Source organism: Gopherus flavomarginatus, chromosome 2, assembly GCF_025201925.1.
Source record: "Gopherus flavomarginatus isolate rGopFla2 chromosome 2, rGopFla2.mat.asm, whole genome shotgun sequence".
In the NCBI taxonomy this organism is placed as follows: domain Eukaryota; kingdom Metazoa; phylum Chordata; order Testudines; family Testudinidae; genus Gopherus; species Gopherus flavomarginatus.
This window is the reverse complement of record NC_066618.1, coordinates 40,846,969-40,866,345: the sequence shown is the minus strand read 5'-3', so window position 1 is coordinate 40,866,345 and position 19,377 is coordinate 40,846,969. Positions and strand designations below refer to the sequence as shown.

Here is a 19,377-nt window from a genome sequence, read left to right as displayed (position 1 = left end):
AGGAGTTGCAGTGCTGAGAGTAGAAAGTTCAAACTGAACTCTTCACTCCCTTATACTTGCCCATTTAAATATGGTATCTTCATAGCCTTAAATAATTTATCAATATATGCAGTCAATAAAGTGAGGCATCTCATTCAGCCTATTTGGTGGGTTTACATAGTATTATATGTAGTCTTTAGATTTGGTTCAGCTGCAAGAAAATTAGTAGAGTTGCCAAGTTCTTCAATTTGCCAGCTGTAAATATTCAGCTCTAGTTTTTGATCTATTTTTAGATATTACTGAAATACTGGTCATTCTGTAATTGTGTTCTTAACTTGAAATACTGATATTCTCACACACACACACATCATTTCTTTTTGGTTTTCTTTGTAGATCTAAGTCTTAAATTACGTACAGTCTTCATATTTGGTTTAACTTCTGAATATAAAATGTACAAGATATTTCACTTTGACACATAGTTTAATCATTTTCATGCAAACTGAACATATCTAAAAACATTTAAGTCATAAGTACATTGGCAGAACCAAGTTTACACAGTCAACGTGCAGTCTCCATGTTCTTATGACTACTTTTTCTCAAGCTTAATTTTGTATTAATGCTACTCTTTTGCATGAAACAATTTTTTTTATCAATAATCATTCCTTTAAAATAAAACTTATGTCCCTTTTAAGTATAATAACTCTTCCTGGAGATACTGTTTTGTGGGTTTTTTAGTCAGGTATCTTCCATACTCTGTGCAGGCAGCTCACCTAAAACAGACAAGGCATCTTTGCCTTTTTTAATATCAGAAAAGTGGTTAATAGTTGGCTAATGGTATCTTTGGCTGCTCACAACAGTTCATCCCCTTTTTTTGCAGAACACAAAGTAATAATAGTGGGACTTGACAATGCAGGAAAGACCACCATTCTTTACCAGTTGTAAGTATGTGAGCTATTTAAAACTTCTGTTTGTTTGATACTTTGTCACAATTAATGTATAGGACCTGACTGAAAACTCTGGGGAACCCAGCTTAGCTTGTCTAACGAAGATATCTGTCATTCAATAATATTTTAGTTTTGTGTGTTAGTTAATAAAATAGATGTAGGCGTTGAATTGTTTATAGTTGAGCTTCATATTAATCAGCTACTCAGCACAGAGTAGCACAGAGTGCTCTTGAGGACAAAGTATGAATCAGTAATCCTTCTGCAATTGAGATCTTTGGTAATTGATGAAATCCTTTCACAACTGGTGAAAGCTTCCAGAAAGAAACTTAATTTAAAATTCATATCTGCCTTTCTTTTTAGTCAATTTGCAAAACCCACATACAGACCACTATTTCCAAAAGAAAAAAAAATTGTCATCTACCCCCTAGTCAAAGGCATGTCACTGGTGGAACTGACAGTTCCTTCAGAATAATATTTCATCATGCTGCTATGGCTCCTGCAATAGATGGCTATGGGTCTGGCGACGTCACTGTAGTTAAAATCAAAACAAACTCTTCCTTACCTCACAAGAGGGTATAGGATAAATCTGTAAATACTTGGGAAGTGCACAATTACTACGATGATGGAAGTGGTATTTACATTTAGATAGAAAGAAATAGTGTTTCCCCGAAACCTTTTCTTCTGTATTCTACATTCACAAGGCAAATCACTGTTTTAAAGTTGGTACTGAGGTATTTTCAGCTGGAGATACAGAATTTCTTTTGGAAGCTATTGTGAAATCAGATGACGTTTAAATTTTCCAGGTGCTTTGACAACCTTTTGTTTTGAAACAAGTACAATTTTTAGACGGCTACTAATATTAACAAAATGTTAACCAGATTTAAGCTTCACTTTTCTGTACTAGACATTCATGTATAATTGTATACATATTTATCTCTATCTACATTGTGCAGCTAAAAGGGCAGACTCTTCACTCATTGATTGTAACTCATAAAATGCACCCAAACTGAATAAATCTTTCACACAAAAGATGTATTTATATAATCTTTAATAAAATAATAATGTTTCTTTAAAAAGACTGTTTTAAATAATTGCTTTACGGAAATAAAAAGTATTTACTTTTGTTATAACAAACTTGTCATGATATACAACTGATACATCAAGATATTGCTAAAAAATTTTTTTGTTTGTGTGATGTTGTTTCCATTAGCTTAATGAATGAAGTAGTCCACACGTCTCCAACCATAGGAAGCAATGTTGAAGAAATAGTAGTAAAAAATACCCATTTCCTTATGTGGGATATTGGAGGACAGGAGTCATTACGGTCATCATGGAACACCTATTATTCAAATACGGAGGTATGTGAAGTTGCTCCCAAACTATAAAATAAAGCAAATAAATGTAGATTTCAGTCCAGATAGCTTGAGTGGAGATTACATTAATGGGATATGAAAGAATTTACCCATATGCGAGGACAGAATTTAGGCCCAAATGCAGTAGATGATATAAGGCAGTGGTTCCCAGACTTTAACAGTCTGTGAACCCCTTTCACTAAACTGTCAAGGCTCGTGAACCTCCTCCTAAAAATGAATATTCCCGGGGATTTTCTCCTTTACCTGAGTATAAATTATAAAAGCAGTGATCTTGGAAATATAAAATTTGTTTTTATGGCATGCTTGTTACACACTATTTATTATTAATTACTAGTTATCATTACCATATTTTATTACATAATGAAAATGGCAGCACTCTTCCAAGATCTCACTTTTGTAGCTTGTATCACTTCGAATAAGCCTGATATAAGATAAGGCTCCTATGTTTCATCAAGGAGCATCAGATGTGAAACAGCATGAAGGTCTTTAAGAAGCCAACTCAAAGAATTCCTCCTACACAAGCATTCAGGTCTTGAGCAGTCCAGGCAAGCAACGTGCGTTGCAACAAAGCTTAAACTTGTTCTTCATAATAATGTAAAAAACAATACTAGCTGCCTATTTAATTTTAAAAACAGCAAAAAATATCCAACTTCCTTTCCATTTCTTGTAAGGAGTCTTGACGTTTAAATCTCCTCAGTGTGATAGATATGCTTGCTTTGATCTGCTTAGCTCTTGGAAGTCCAGGGGCTCCAGGCTGCTGGCCCTGTGCTGCCTGGGGTCCCTAGCGACAGCCCTGTCCGCTATTAGGGATTTTTTCCTCCGAGAACCCCCTGTAACATTTTGGGTTCATGAACCCCACTTTGAGAACCACTGATATAAGGTCATGGATCTGTATTTTCATTAAATCAAGCTTTTAGTGGTTCTCAACCAGGGCTGGTGCAACCATTTAGGCTGTCGCCTAGGGCACTGGCATTTGAAGGTCGTCATTTTCTTTGACAGCGACCGCAGCGGCCGGATCTTCAGCTGCCCCAGTCACTGCTGGCATTTAGGCTGAGGGAGCTGGGGCAGCGGAGTGCAGGGAGGGCCGCCTGCAGCAAGTAAGGGGAGGGCGGCACGCAGGGGAACTCCCCGCTCCAGCTCATCCCTGCCCCCCCCTTCCTGAGCACGCCGTGACCGCTTCACTTCTCCCGCCTCCCAGGCTTGCAGCGCCAATCAGCTTAGGTGCCGCAAACCTGGGAGGTGGGAGAAGTGAAGCGGCCACGGCATGCTCGCGGTGGAGGCGGGCCAGGGGTGATCTGCTTCACTTCTCCCGCCTCCCAGGCTTGCAGCGCCTAAGCTGATTGTCGCTGCAAGTCTGAGAGGCGGAAGAAGTGAAGCGGCCATGGCGTGCTCAGGAAGGAGGCGGGGTAGGGGTGAGCTGGGGGGGGGGGGCGCCTCAGGGCGGAGAAGGAGTTGCCGCAGGGGAGGCCAAAGGTGGAAGTTTTGCCTAGGGTGTGAAACATCCTTGCACTGGCCCTGTTCTCAACCAGGGGTCTGCATACTCCTGCGGGTAGGAGGAAGACACAGAAGTCTTCCAGGGGTACATCAACTCATCTAGGTCTTTGCCTGGTTTTATAACAGGCTGCATAAAAAGCACTAGCAAAGTCAGTACAAACTAAAATTTCATACAGACAGTGACTTGTTTATACTGCTCTATATGCTATACACTGCATGTCTAAATATGTGTATTAGTGTAGATACTTCAGGATCAGGAGATATTTTAGTTTTCTGTTTTTTGAAATTTGTCACCTGCTGCTGAGGCACTTTGTAATTGATTACTATAGTAGAAACAAAGATACATTATGTATTTGTTTAGAATGCCTTGTAATAAACCTGTACATGAGGGGATGCTGGACTTGATGATTCTGAAGCAAAAAATGGGGTCCTTTGGCACACAGACAGTTTCCTGGTAATACTTAGAATACTATTCCATCCTATTCTAGACAAATGATATTATTTGTCATCTGGGATTAAACAGTGCAGTTGGGCCTGCTAGTTTGTGTACAGCTAGTATTTTACATTTCAATGGTTTTGCAAGAGTTTTGTTTAGCTCAACACAGTTTTTTTAAGTGAAACTGTTTTCTAACTTGTTTGAGAAACATAAGTGCAATACACACATCACATTTCTCCACAGTGAATTAAAAACTTAGTTGGGGATGGAGACCACTAGTGAATGGTTTCGCTTCTGTTCTCATGCATAGTAATGTGGTGTTTGTTTTTGTTTTGAAGCTGTGACAATAGTGGAAAGAGAACAAAAGCTTTGCTAGGCAGCATTATATAAAAATGGTCAGCAGCTGCTGCTGCATTTATTCAGGGGACAAAAGTAACCCCAGCTGAGTTGGGAGGAATGATATGGTGATAAAGCCGACATTGACATAAAGGTGAGAGGTTACTTCAGCTGGCCAATGTATTGTTTCCACTTCGGTTTATAACACCACAAAGATCAACCTGTTGTTGGGTTTTTTTAATTGCTGACACCTAAAAAAGCATGTGCAGCATGTATTAAATCTCCATAACTTCAGTTTGCATGTGCAAACTTCAATCATCTGTCGCAAAGATCTTCAGACGTTGATTTTTAATACCTTAATAAAAATAGAATAGTTTAGAAAAGAACAAAAACATACACTACCTTATTGTTGAATAGCCATTCCACTTTCCCATAGGCTGCCTTCCTGCTACCTAAATTCATTTCTGTGCTAGCCCCTGCAGCAGGAGCTCTTTCACATCACTTCCCTCAGGCTAGCACTGGAATCCTGCTTCACCCAGAAAGACAGCCCCAGAGCTTTGAGTGCTGCCTGTCTTGCTTCAGCAGTCAACTGGTGCTGCTAACAAAGTAGCATAGGTTGCTCTCCTCCCTTTCAAGAAATTGCAATAATTGCACAACACTCCAAGACTTACAGGGGTTGGAATTTGGGAAAAGAGCTTGAATCTGTTCAAGACTATCCCAAATGGTAGCATGAAGTCACTTAGCCAGCTTGCCTTCTACCAACAGCTTCACACAGGGGAGCCCCTATGATGCATTGTTTCTTTTGTGTTCAAATGGAACCTTTTCCCAAATGTATGTAGTTTATACCAAATATGACAGTTTACTGTATTATGATGGCTGGTAATCACAGTGCGAAGGTCCGATATAATAGGACACAATGAGAAGGTGCCATTGTGGTAGTTGCATTTTTCATTCACATTTTGAAGAATTATGTATAGAGGGTTTTTTTTTTTCTTAAATTGTGGTCCATGTCTACAGATAACTAGTTTATCAAACAGACATTCTGATCTTCAGTATTATAATTACATATATTAGTATTATGTCCATTGCAGTTTTACTTTTATTTGTACAGCCCTAAATTAATATATGAATCTATAACCGTATATAACCATAGTTTTAATGTGTAGCTAAAACTAAATGTAATCTTAATGAAATAGTTTTTAAAATTGTCCCAGTTTAAGACTTTTCTAGCTAGTTTCTCAGGGTAAAAACCATGATTTTGCTTGGTAAAAGTTCTAGTAAATACTGTCATCCCTGTTTCAGAGCCCAGATCAGCTGACTTGGGCTTGTGCTGTGGAGCTAAATAACATTGTGGATGCTCTGGAGCCCAGGGTTTGAGACTGAGCAAGGTGGGAGGATCTGAGAGCCCAGGCTCCAACCAGAGCAGAAAAGTCTATACTCTATTTTTAGTCCTGTAGCGTGAGTCCAAGTCAGTTGACTTGGGTTCTGAGACTGCTGCCATTTTTTTTTGTTGTGTAGAAGCACCCTGAGTTTTCTGTCGTAACAAGCTATAACTCCAGTGCTTATGGTTACTGTATCCATCTACAAAAGAAAGTTTTTAGCCCTCATAGTTGTGGAATGAAGTTTGCAAATGTGAAAAGAGTATACTCTACTGGCTGAGAAACCAGAAAGCAAATAAAAACGCCAATATCTTTTTATATTTCATGATTTTAAGCCAATCTCAAGCCTTTTTGCGTCTTAGCTCCTAATGTTTGAACCTTTGGGGTTGGCAGTACTGTTATGCTCTGTTCTTGAGATAAAAGTTGAAGAGAAACTTCCTCTGTGCTGTTGAAAATTTCATGATCTGATCAAGTCTAGTGATGTACACGATGTCCAAAAATTATCAGACCATCTGGAGCAGGGATTGGCAACCTTTGGCACTTGGACCACCAGGTAAGTCCCCTAGCGAGCCGGGCCAGTTTGTTTACCTGCTACGTCTGTAGGTTCGGCCGATCGCGGCTTCCAGTGGCTGCAGTTTGCCACTCCAGGCCAGTGGGAGTGGCAGGAAGTGGCGGCCAGCACATCCCTCGGCCCGCGCCACTTCCCACAGCCCCCATTGGCCTGGGACGGTGCCATTACCCTGGTGAGCCGCGTGCCAAAGGTTGCCGATCCGTGATGTGGAGGATTAAAACCTACTAGCCAGAGAAAGATACTCATGACAGCATTGTCCGAGACCGTGTAACTTCATCCACGCTACCTCCTTTCCTTGCTTTCTGGGATTGGGGAGTGTGCTTAGATTCCTTCCAAAGTGCTGTCCCTGGGGATCTTTCATATCCACCTGTGGTTGATAGGTATCTGAAATTCAGCTCTCTGCTGCTGGAAGGGAAGAGTAATTTGATCTTTTATCTCTACTCAGGCACTTTGTAATTGCTGAAAGCAATTGAGGGAAGAAAGAGGTCTCTTCACTACGTGAACCTTCCTGGTCTCTCCCTCATGAATAACCCCAGTGACACTCTCTACTGTCCCTCCTAGACTTCAAAAGCAGTCCCCGCTGCATTAAGTTGATTGCTTTGTAAAATTTATTTTGGTAGTTTCACTGCTTTCTGAATGACCAGACTCTCTTGTTAATTTGGTAAGAGAAGTGGTCTGAGGAAGGTGCACATAGGTTTGAGAGTTGTGGTAGTGAGTTCTAATGTTCCTTGCTATGCCACTTACTTGCGATTGTAGCCTATACCTTTTCCTGTTTCCTTATCTGTAAAATGAAGGTAATATTGCCAATATTTCTGAAGTGTTCAGAATTAGTTGTTTATACAGTGTTTTGAACATGCAAAATGCTCTATAAATTATATCTTATGCTTTGTAAAGCTATGAGCAGTAGCAGAGGTATTAGAGCTGTTTCAGGAAGACAACATTAGTTTATATTTGGAAGGTTACTTTTACAGTTATAGGAGCTAGAAATCAACTGCCTTGGAATTGTGGGTACACAGCACTTCTGAAAATTAGTCTATTGATGAACTTTAAATTGTATTACAGTAGGTCAAGTGGATATCACTCATTCTATGTAGGGGGCTGAAATTCATCTTTAATTAGGGTATGTGAGCTAGGATAAAAACTTCATATTCCCATCAATCCATAGTGGAGCTTCTTCTTAGGTCTATGGGAGATTTGCCCAGAAATTGAATGTAGAGCTTTATGTGGTGGTTAATTTTTTTTATTCTTTCTTCTATTCATATCATTCACTGGAAAAATATTCCCCTTTAAGACCATGTTATTTCTACTCTCTCTTTCTTTTCCTTCCTCTTCCCCCTATTTTCTGTCTATTTTCTTCACTGCAGCCACTGAACTCCCCTGTCAGTGGGCTTCATTCCCAATTCCATCTTTATTCCACCACAAAAATGTGAAATAGTTGATGACACTTTATATATCCACATTGTTGGGTTTTCCTCTTTAACACGAGATTAATGCCAAGCCAGGAAGCTCATGCCCCTGTTTCAACTTTTCTGCAGACACAGCCATCAGTACTATGTCAGTTTACACTTGAAACACAAGTTGAAGCTTACCTTTGTAACTGTGAAACCTAGCATCTTATATTTTTCTAGGTAAAACCTTCAGTTCTGAAGATGCTGAAGGTACCATGTGGGTCATATTAAATATATTGAGTAGGAGAGATCTGGTCTATGGGCCGCATGTTTGACATCACTGGTCTAGAGATTCTAGTTAGAATAAGGGCCCTTAAGTGCTATGTGAATGCAAAGCTAAGGCCTCCTACAAGCACTGAGATCTTCTCTGTACTATTGGCAGTTAGATTTTTTTTTTTAAGCCCAGATAGTAACACGTAAAAATGTATTTCTAAAATGCCTCACTTTACAGTGCATTTGGGAGAATCCAAGCTTAGACATTTTCTGATACATAAGGCATACTGACTAAGTGATCATTGCTCTGTGCCTGGCTTTCAACTATGCACTCACCATGAGTCAAATTTCCATTATGCGCATGACTAGCAAGTTCACATCTGAGTACACATGTGCAATCTGGGATACGTGCGCACTTGTGTAGCAGGGTACGCACGGTAGTCATATAGCAATAGACACCCTTGGGGCTGATAATCCAACCTTAGATCACCAATAAAGTATACTATTTTATATATATATCATATAGTGCTGCCAATTAATTGCAGTTAATTCATGCAATTAACTCAACAAAATTAATCACAATTAAAAAAATTAATCACACACTTAAACAATAGAATGCCAATTTAAATTTATTAACTATTTTGGATATTTTTCTACATTTTCAAATATATTGATTTCAATTACAACACAGAATACGAAGTGTACAGTACTCTATATTTTTATTACAAATATTTGCACTGTAAAAATGATAAACAAAAGAAATAGTATTTTTCAATTCACTTCATACAAGTACCTACTCCTTGGGGCATTCTGTGACAAAAAATTAAAAATTATGCACATAATATTTTAAAATTCTGCTAATTTTATTTGTCAAAATAACACCGGTTCAATTATTTTAGTAATTTATTTCAAAATACCTGTCAGCAAGTATGTCTGTAACTATGCAGACACACACACACACACACAAATTCCCATGGGAATAAACTTAAAGAAACCTTTGACAGCCCAGTTCCTGTTTCTTCCCCTCCACCCCCAGCCAGCGGGCCAGACACCCACAACCCCTCCCCCATAAGCCCAGGGATGCAGAGGGAGAAACAGCCTGATGCTCAGTACTAAGCTTGCTTGGAGTTTCCTCCTCACCACCTTCTCCTTCCCTCATGGCATGGAACCCAACTGCCAGGAACCCTCTAGCTCCCTTCCCCGCAGCAGTGTCTTGTGTGTGCGAGCGGGGCTCTGCTGGCCCCTAGTGGCAACTAGCAACACTGCAGCCCATTTCTGTGGGGGGAAAGGAAATTCTGCATGCACGTTAATTTCTTCAAAATTCTACATTGTACAGTGGTGCAGAATTCCTCCAGGAGTATACACCTGTCAGGGATGATCTAGATAATATTTAGTCCTGCCATGAGTGCAGGGGACTCGACTAGATGACGTCTCGAGATCCCTTCCAGTCCTATGATTCTATACATTCTGTTCTGCCTGTGGGGACAGAGCCTTCCCCAATCCGAGTAATCCAAGTAACTATAGGCCTGTTAGTTTGACATCTGTAGTATGTAAGGTCTTGGAAAAAATTTTGAAGGAGAAAGTAGTTAAGGACATTAAGGTCAATGGTAATTGGGACAAATTACAATGTGGTTTTACAAAAGGTAGATCATGCCAAACCAACCTGATCTCCTTTTTTGAGAAGGTGACAGATTATTTAGACAAAGGAAATGCAGTAGATCTAATTTACCTCGATTTCAGTAAGGCATTTGACACGGTTCCACATGGAGAATTATTAGTTAAATTGGGAAAGATGGGGACCAATATGAAAATTGAAAGGTGGATAAGGAACTGGTTAAAGGGGAGACTACAACAGGTCGCACTGAAGGGTGAACTGTCCTGCTGGAAGGAGGTTACTAGTGGAGTTACTCAAGGATCAGTTTTGGGACCAACCTTATTTAACCTTTTTATTACTGACCTTGGCACAAAAAGCGGGAATGTGCTAATAAAGCTTGCGGATGACACAAAGCTGGGAGGTATTGCTAGCACAGAGAAGGACCGGAATATCATACAGGCAGATCTGGATGACCTTGTAAACTGGAGTAATAGTAATAGGATGAAATTTAATAGTGAAAAGTGCAAGGTCATGCATTTAGGGATTAATGATAAGAATTTTAGTTATAAATTGGGGACACATCAGTTGGAAGCAACAGAGGAGGAGAAGGACCTTGGAGTATTGGTTGATCACAGGATGACTATGAGCTGCCAATGTGATATGGCCGTTAAAAAAGCTAATGCGGTTTTAGGATGCATCAGGCGAGGTATTTCCAGCAAAGATAAGGAGGTGTTAGTACCGTTATATAAGGCACTGGTGAGACCTCATCTGGAATACTGTCTGCAGTTCTGGTCTCCCATGTTTCAGAAGGATGAATTCAAACTGGAACAGGTTCAGAGACGGGCTACTAGGATGATCCAAGGAATGGAAAACCTGTCTTATGAAAGGAGACTCAAAGAGCTTGGCTTGTTTAGCCTAACCAAAAGAAGGTTGAGGGGGAATATGCTTGCTCTTTATAAATATATCAGAGGGATTAATATTAGGGAGGGAGAGGAATTATTTAAGCTTAGTACCAATGTAGACACAAGAACAAATGGGTATAAACTGGACACTAGGAAGTTTAGACTTGAAATTAAACGAAGGTTTCCAACCATTAGAGGAGTGAAGTTCTGCAACAGCCTTCCAAGGGGAGTAATGGGGGCAAAAGACATATCTGGCTTTAAGACTAAGCTTCATAAGTTTATGGAAGGGATGGTATGATGGGATAGCTTGATTTTGGCAATTGATCTTTGATTATCAGCAGGTAAGTATGCCCAGTGGTCTGTGATGGGATGTTAGATGGGATGGGATCTGAGTTACTACAGAGAATTCTTTCCTGAGTGTTGGCTGGTGAGTCTTGCCCACATGCTCAGGGTTTAGCTGATCGCCATATTTGGGGTTAGGAAGGAATTTTCCTCCCGGGGCAGATTGGCAGAGGCCCTGGAGGTTTTTCCCCTTCCTCTGCAGCATGGGGCATGGGTCACTTGCTGGTGGATTCTCTGCAGCTTGAGGTCTTCAAACCACAATTTGAAGACTTCAATAACTCAGACATAGGTTAGGGGTTTGTTATAGAAGTGGATGGGTAGGATTCTGTAGCCTGCTTTGTGCAGGAGGTCAGACTAGATGATCATATTGGTCCCTTCTGACCCTAATTTCTAATCCTACCTCCTCAGAAACACCTGAAGCCCTGCCCCTCCCTGCCAAGTGTGCCGCAATAGCGAGCAAGAGGGACTGAGTGTCACACTGTCTCACATGCACGACTGTCCATCCTCCCCTCCTTCCCCCAGCTGTGATTTACATTTCTGCCAGCTACTCCAGGTGCTCAAGCCGACCTGCCTGGCTGCCAGGGAGTGGCATGTGACCGCTCTTGCGGCTTCCCTTTGCTTCCTCATCAGAAGTCATTTTTCTGTGGGGAAGCAAAGAAATCTGCATGGGACATGAATTCTCTGCATGTGCAATGACACAGAATTCCCCCACGACTAAAGTACCATGGTGCAATCTCTTTATCGTGAAAGCGCAACTTACAAATGTAGACTTTTGTTGTTGTTGGTTACGTAACTGCGCTCAAAACCAAAATGGCATAAAACTTCAGAGCCTACAAATCCACTCAGTCCTACTTCGTATTCAGCCAGTTGATAAGAGAAAAAGTTTATTTATATTTACAGGAGATAATGCTGCCTGCTTCTTATTTACAGTGTCACCTGAAAGTGAGAACAGACATTCGCGTGGCACTTCTGTAGTTGGCATTGTAATGTATTTACATGCCAGATCTGCTAAATATTCGTATGCCCCTTCATGCTTTGGCCCCCATTCCAAGAGGATATGCTTCCATGCTAATAACACTTGTTAAAAAAGTAATACATTAATTTAATTTGTAACTGAGCTCCTTTGGGGAGAATTGTATGTCCCCTGCTCTGTGTTTTACCCACCTTCTGCCGTATATTTCATGTTATAACTGTCGGATGATGACCCAGGATATTGTTCTTTTTAAGAACACTTTCACTGCAGATTTTACAAATGAAAAGAAGGTACCAATGTGAGATTTCCAGAGATAGCTACAGCACTCAACCCAAGATTTAAGAATCTGAAATACCTTCCAAAATCTGATTGGGACAGAGTGTGGGGTATGCTTTCAGAAGTCAGATGTGTTGGTTAGAAAAGTCCAAATCTGTTATTCATAAAGAACATTTACTAACCAAGGAGTCTCTCTTGCAAAGGTCAGACTACAGAAAATACATAGGTGGAACCTTATTTACATGTAGTCTGAAAAAAACCTTTTTCTTTTATTTCCCCTAGTTCATCATTCTTGTTGTTGACAGCATTGACAGAGAACGACTTTCTATCACAAAAGAAGAACTTTACAGAATGTTGGCACATGAGGTATATTTAAAAACTCAGCATTCCAATACATTTGGATTGTAGGCTTCCTTTTTTGTTAGCACCCAAATAATTATAAACATGAACACTTAACCTTTTACAAAACAAAGTTGTTTCATTAGCATAGGTATTGATGTACATTAACTGTGCTTTTTAAAAATTTTAGATTGTCGGTGTCTAGACAAGAACAGTCAGGATATCATGAAAAATACATGCTCCATGTTCTAACACTCTTAGGAGGGTTCATTCTATTGTAACAAGGTAGCAGTTTCTTTTATAAAAGTTATACAGATTATAAAAAGTTTTATATGTTTAACTTCATGCTGTCTCACTTGTACTGTTTTTCCTTCCTCTGTCTTACAACTACAGCTAAAAATGATATTTTGAAGACGCTTGAAAGCTTCTAACACAAGTTTTGAGATTAGTTTTCATTATTGTTTGCATCCCATTAATGTAAAGAATCATAAATAGTGTTATAAATGGTTAATCTTTGGATTATGCTTGCTTCCTTTCCTATCTAAAATGAAGTCTTGGCTATTAGCAGTACTCAGTGTTATCTGAGTGATTCATAATCTATTTCTAAAAATGAAAGGAAATTGTCTCTAAATGGCTCAGTTCAATAAAAATAGTTTTTGCTCTGGGGTTGGGGGTGAAAAATAAATTCTAAAATAGATGAGAAGAAGCCTTTTGTTCAAAATCTTCCCCATGATTTCAAAATGGATCCCAATATTGCACACACCTATTCAAATACTGCCTCAGTGTTGGGGGGGAGGGACTACATGTCCTCTCAGGGTGCCTTTCTGCTCTACATTTCCATGATTCTAAGAAGTTTTAACTCATGTGAGTTGTCCTGATGACTGACTTCTGTCAGACTAGTCTATAAGTTAGGACTGCTTGTGAGAGTATGGATTTGCAGCACTGGACCTTAACTTTGCTTTTGTTTCTTTAAAGCATCCAGATATAGATATGGATATCCACTAATCCTAGCAGATTAATCGGTATTGAATTCTTAAAATTTGACCTAATGGTTTCTTGATTATGAAATGTCTTTCTTTCTCCTGCCCTGCTCCAAAAAAATCTGCTGTTCCTATTTTTGTTGCCTTAGTTACATGGAAAGTTTAGACAACATTCTAAATGTCTCACATCTTACTTAAACTATTCAAACATTACTAGTAAGAACTGCCCTTTAGGCAAAAGTGACAAAGCTCTTAAGGTATGAGGTGGATTTGTTAAATTATGAAGTATAATTTCTTCCTTTCCTGTCTTAATAAAATTTCTAAACCATTTAAATTTATTTTAAAAAGCGCCTAGAGTTGGAAGTAATTTCAACAGAATTATGGCATGTTAACTCTTCGACTCTGTTATTATCTCACTAAAAGATTTCCAGAATGTTCCTCCAATAGTAATCTAATTGGTTGAACATACTGAGCTGCTTTAGGAAATGTATCATTTGTGTCTTTTAGCTTAGTCATCAGTGAAGTGTGGCAAGACCAAAGGACCAAGAAGTGAAGCAAACCCTAATTTGATGCCTGAGGAATGTTAGAACAGCTTTCTAAACGAATCATTGTTTGTCTTCCACTATAATTCATTGTTACAATAAGCCTCTCAAAATTAAATGTTACTGCATAATTTTAATATAGAATAACTTTACTGTAACTGTGGGAACATATATTTAACATTATATAACCATTAGATTTTTATCATAACATTGGCATCATAAGTACTATAAATATTCTGTCTTGCTTTCAGGATTTACGGAAGGCTGCAGTTCTCATCTTTGCAAATAAGCAAGACATGAAAGGTTGTATGACAGCTGCTGAAATATCTAAATACCTCACCCTTAGTTCCATAAAGGATCACCCATGGCACATTCAGTCCTGCTGTGCTTTGACTGGAGAAGGGTAGGTGTCCAGTAATGTGCCTCTAAATTCAATAATGTAAAATAAATGGAAAACGATGTGTGATTTAAAAGCCCATTGGCACTGGTCTAGCTCTTCTGAAATAGGATTTTTCCTATTTCTCACCTTTGCAGATATGACACCTTAAGTGTATCTTCCCCTTGACTGACTTCTGGATCTTTCTTACAGCTAAGTCCAGCAGCTTTAACTGATAGGATGTTTGAGTTGTTTGTAAGACTGATGCTCTAGCCCATTCACTCTCAACTATGTCAACTGGCTAGCCTACTTGCTCTTTGCATAGTGTCTGTAATACCCGGGTGACTGCTTCAACTCTCCGTACACTAGGGCAGCAACTCTGACTTGACCAGAGGGTAAAGAATATAAATAGGGTGTGGCTTTCAGTCTCACTGTGATGATCACTTATGAACCCCATTTTCTCTTAAGTAGGAGCCAACAAATATTTTAGTGCTTCTGGAAATTCCTACCAGTAGACTTCCATCCCTTCATCCTGGAATGTCTTTTTAATGTGCAGTCCTATCAGACCTTATTTTGACTTTTCAGATGTATACTCAAAAAGATATGTTTGTCAACATTCACTATGACATGAAGACCTACTTTGTTACTGGTGTGAAACCCATTACCTATATGCAGTTGATGTAATTGACTTATTAACTTCTATCTCAGTTATGCCAGCAAAGTTACTAAAATTTAAAACTGAGCTTTCCTCAGACCCCTGGCCTTCACAGATCAGACATTCTTGGTGTCTGACAGGAGCTAGCCATTGGGTTTTCATTCAGATTCAGTTACCCAGTTTTCTTAGGTGCCCTAAACATATGCCTTGATTTTTCAAACAGCCTCATCATTTATAGAATTCATTTTGTTTCAGCAGTAAAATAGTAGAAGAGTATGCTGTGATAACGCTGCCTCAGGGCTTCAAAAGTAGTGGATATAACAGATCATTTGGAAGCTAAAAAAAAAAAATTTCCCCACAATGATGAAATGTGAAGTTTACTTTTCAGATACAGCTGGGACTGTCCTGTGTAGTAAGTGTCTGCCTGTACCTCAGTCACTTTCCCTGACCTCTTATAATGGGAGGTACTGACCCATTTTGGTCTATTAATTTTGAATATTTATTTCCAAAAATTAAGCCATTGACTTGTCCAACTAGCTACTATTATTTTTGCAAAAGGTAACTTTGATGGGTAACTCATGAGGATCTGGCTTTGTGTAAACAGTTCTACATTTTTCAGGTCAAATTATTTCCTTTCATATTTAAATTGGTGATGTATTTACTGTAACTTGTTCTTAATATGGATATTCTATGTAATTCCACATTCTTATTTCATAATTTATTGTAGGGAAGCCTTAATTAAGCCAGTGCCTTTTTTCTTTAATGTACACAAAATAAAATTTTATTTGTTCACTTAATTTGAATCATTTGAATACTACTTAAAAAGGCTTTCTTTAATGAAAAGGTGGGATCACTCTCTTCTTGGCCCTATTGCGTTACCAAAATTCAGTGTGTTAATGGATAATAAAGGATCTGACAGTATACTACCAAAAGAGAAATGTCACTGTCAGTTATTTTAATCCATCAATATACAACTTTGGTGCTTCTTGGCAGTCAATTTTGAGTTTCAGCCAGACATGATTTTGTGTTAGCCTCACCCTGGCATTGAATGAAGATCTAATGTAAGCAGCATTTGAAATGTGATATTTGTGTTAGCCCTAAGGCAATAGTTATCGAACTGTGGGTTGGGACTCCAAAGTGGATCAGGAGGAACTCCGTTTTAATGGGGTCACCAGGGTTGGCATTAGACTTGCTGGAGCCCAGGGCCAGAACCCAAGCCCCGCTGCCCTAGGTGAAAGCCGAAGCCCAAGGGCATCAGCCCTGGGTGGCGGGGCTCATGTTACAGGCCCTTGGCTGGGGCTAAAGCCCTTGGGCTTTAGCTTTGCCACACACTCCACACGCACAGCCAAGACAACAGGACTCAGGGGGGCTCAGGCTTCAGTCCTTCCTCCTGGAGTCGTGTAGTAATTTTTGTTATCAGAAGGGGATTGCAATGGAATGAAGTTTGAGAACCCTTGCCCTAAGGCACTGTGGTAAGTACTCTGTACTGCCATTTGGGAAACCCATTAAGATTTTTATATCTTTCCTTTCACTCCTTGGATGATATGTATTGAGAGTAGCATGTTTTGGCTCTAGAAGGGAAATTGAAGATGAACTTTCTTTCATGTGATTGGAGCTTTTGGCTGCTTTAAAAGAAATATAACCTAGGCCACGTGCACCTGTAATTGATGGTGAAAGATGGTGCTTTTTGGTAGGATGACTTGTATGAGAGCAAATGATTAAAAGCTTCATTGCAACTTCTCTTATTAATTTTCAGATTATGCCAAGGTCTGGAATGGATGACCTCCCATATTGGAGTGAGATAACTTGTTGCAAAAGAGACTGCATCTGTTTATTCTGTGAACATGAACATTTTCCTGGTACTTCTGGTTGCTAAGGCAGCGACCATGTTTAATTTATAATGACAGAAACCACTGAGCAGCACTTGAATCAAGTGCAGCGGAACTGAAACACAAAGTATTTTTAACTTTTTTAATGCACTACTCTTCCACAGGATGAACATGTGAATCTGTTTCAGTATCAAAGTTCTCCTGGCTATTCTAATTTTTCAGTGGTTGCCTTGTAAGATATCTTTCATCATGGAAAATCTTTCACACTTGATTTTTGTAATGATGCAAACTGCTTCTGTAATTTACTACCATAGATAAATTTCTTCATTAACACTGGAAAAAAAGTGAGTAGATTGACATTTACCCTAGCATAGCTTTAATGATTTCAAAAGATTGGGCTATCTGTGTTCAGATAGCCCAGTTGCAGATATGGCTATCTCCAAGGCAGGTTTTAGGTATGTTAAGAATTGAAATAGTCAACATTGAAACAGTTATTTAATGTGTAACTGAATTTCTGCCTTAAGAAAACACACCCTTTTTTATTCCCACATAAGGTAAGTAGTTCTGGGTCTTATTTTTACCTGAAAACACAACTTTGCTGGGTAGATAAAAATCAGTTTCTATTTAATTAAAATGCATTTTTCTTTTTAAAAATGAACCAGTTAAAAAAATTGAAATTTGACAACATATTAATTGCTAAATTTTGTGTAATCTATTAAAAACAACAAGGAGTCTGGGGGTAGCACCTTAAAGACTAACGGGTTTATTTGTGCATAAGCTTTTGTGGGTAAAAAAAACACCAAAGTGGTGGGGTTTTTTACCCATGAAATCTTATGCCCAAATAAACCTGTTAGTCTTTAAAGTGCAACCGGACTCCTTGTTGTTTTTGTGGTTAGACTAATGGAGCTACCCCCTGATACTTATAATCTTCAAAAAAAAAAAAACTTAAAAAAATTCTGCATCCTATATCCAATAAACTTAAATGGTTTCATTTAACTAAGAAACTACTTTAAAATGCTGTTTTTATATTTGTAATTTAATTCCAGTTTCCAAATACAGCTTGACACAAATCCAGAGCAAAAAACATCTAGTAAATAAATGCTTTGTTCATCATTTTCTAACAATGTACAAATTAAGAATCTGGGTAAATGTATGTTAAGCGATATAATTGTTTAAATGAATGTGTATATATTGTTGGCTATATTTGATTAAACATGTTTTAATGGTTATACCAACCAATAAGAATGAACCTTTCTTTAGGGAAGAAAACTAAAAGTACAAATACAAAACAAGATTAAATTCCGCTTGCTGATTAAAATAAGGGACTTAAATCACTTTGATTTAAATCAGTTACCCTACAGCTTTATAAACTACAACTGTGGTAAAATTACAATGAGTATACTGAATGTGAAATGTACTGATATGTTGCACTGTATTTTAACAATGCACATTTATACTGAAAATATTACAGACACTATTTCCTGCAAAGACACTTATCAAATCTGACCTGGTTCTTGTTTAGCTGCGTGCATTAGAAGAAAGTAGTCCTGTGCTGAAGCATAGCATACTAGAATGAAACATTTTAGCATCCCTACAGGGCAGACTTAATTTTCTCAGTCAGAGAGAAAATTAGTAGTAAGCATTCTTGACAATAGAAATAGAAAATCCACTGCTTCATTTCTTACATCAATTTTCATATTGTTTTCCATAATAGCCGTTGTTACCCTTGCAGTGTTACTTTAGAAATGAAGTATTTAGTCTGGCAAAAACATTCAGGTATAGTGCTTTGCTACCTGAGTTGTCAGTTGAAAGCCCTACAGCAAGTTAGAATATCTCAACCATTTTCTATTTATGCTGTTCATAATGATCGTATTCAGTACATTACAATTCACCTGTCTGTAGTGAATGTAATGCTGGTAAGGTTTGCAGTTTAAAACTATTTCTTAGCAGTTTATGTACTGGCTGTAGGGAATCCTCATTCAGCATTTCCGTGACATACAAAACTGTACAACAGTCATATCTAAGAAATGAAGTTACAGGTGTTTCCACATAATCACTTAAATTTTTGCTAAAAATTATTAAAGTACAGTTTGTTGTGATGGAGTATATTACCTAAAGTATGGTGCATGCAACAGTATTTTGCTTTTCTCAGACTAAAATCCATTATTTAACAAATAATGGGCCTGATTTTTAAGAGAAGTCTCAATGTTGCTTTTTTCTCCCACACTTTTGAATGTGCTCGTGCAAAATGCATCAAATACATATGACCAGTATCTGAAAATCAGGCCATATTTTAAAATAGTTCTTATGAATCTTAAGCTTTTCTATTATTTTATAAATAAAACTAAGTTGGTTAAGATTAAATTTTACATTTCTACTCAAAGTACTTGGTTTCC

General features: G+C 38.5%; 1 protein-coding gene across 1 annotated transcript in view; it reads left to right on the top strand.

Annotated features, from left to right (window-relative positions):
• Positions 1-18,473, top strand: part of ARL5B (ADP ribosylation factor like GTPase 5B) — a 28,590-nt gene extending 10,117 nt beyond the window's left edge. Inside the window, exons 2-6 of the mRNA XM_050939685.1 lie at positions 857-917; positions 2,134-2,281; positions 12,543-12,626; positions 14,373-14,524; positions 16,909-18,473. Of these exons, the coding sequence (XP_050795642.1) occupies positions 857-917; positions 2,134-2,281; positions 12,543-12,626; positions 14,373-14,524; positions 16,909-16,957 (494 nt within the window). The 3' untranslated portion in view covers positions 16,958-18,473. The remainder of the gene's footprint in view (positions 1-856; positions 918-2,133; positions 2,282-12,542; positions 12,627-14,372; positions 14,525-16,908) is intronic.
• The last annotated feature ends 904 nt before the right edge of the window (positions 18,474-19,377 follow it).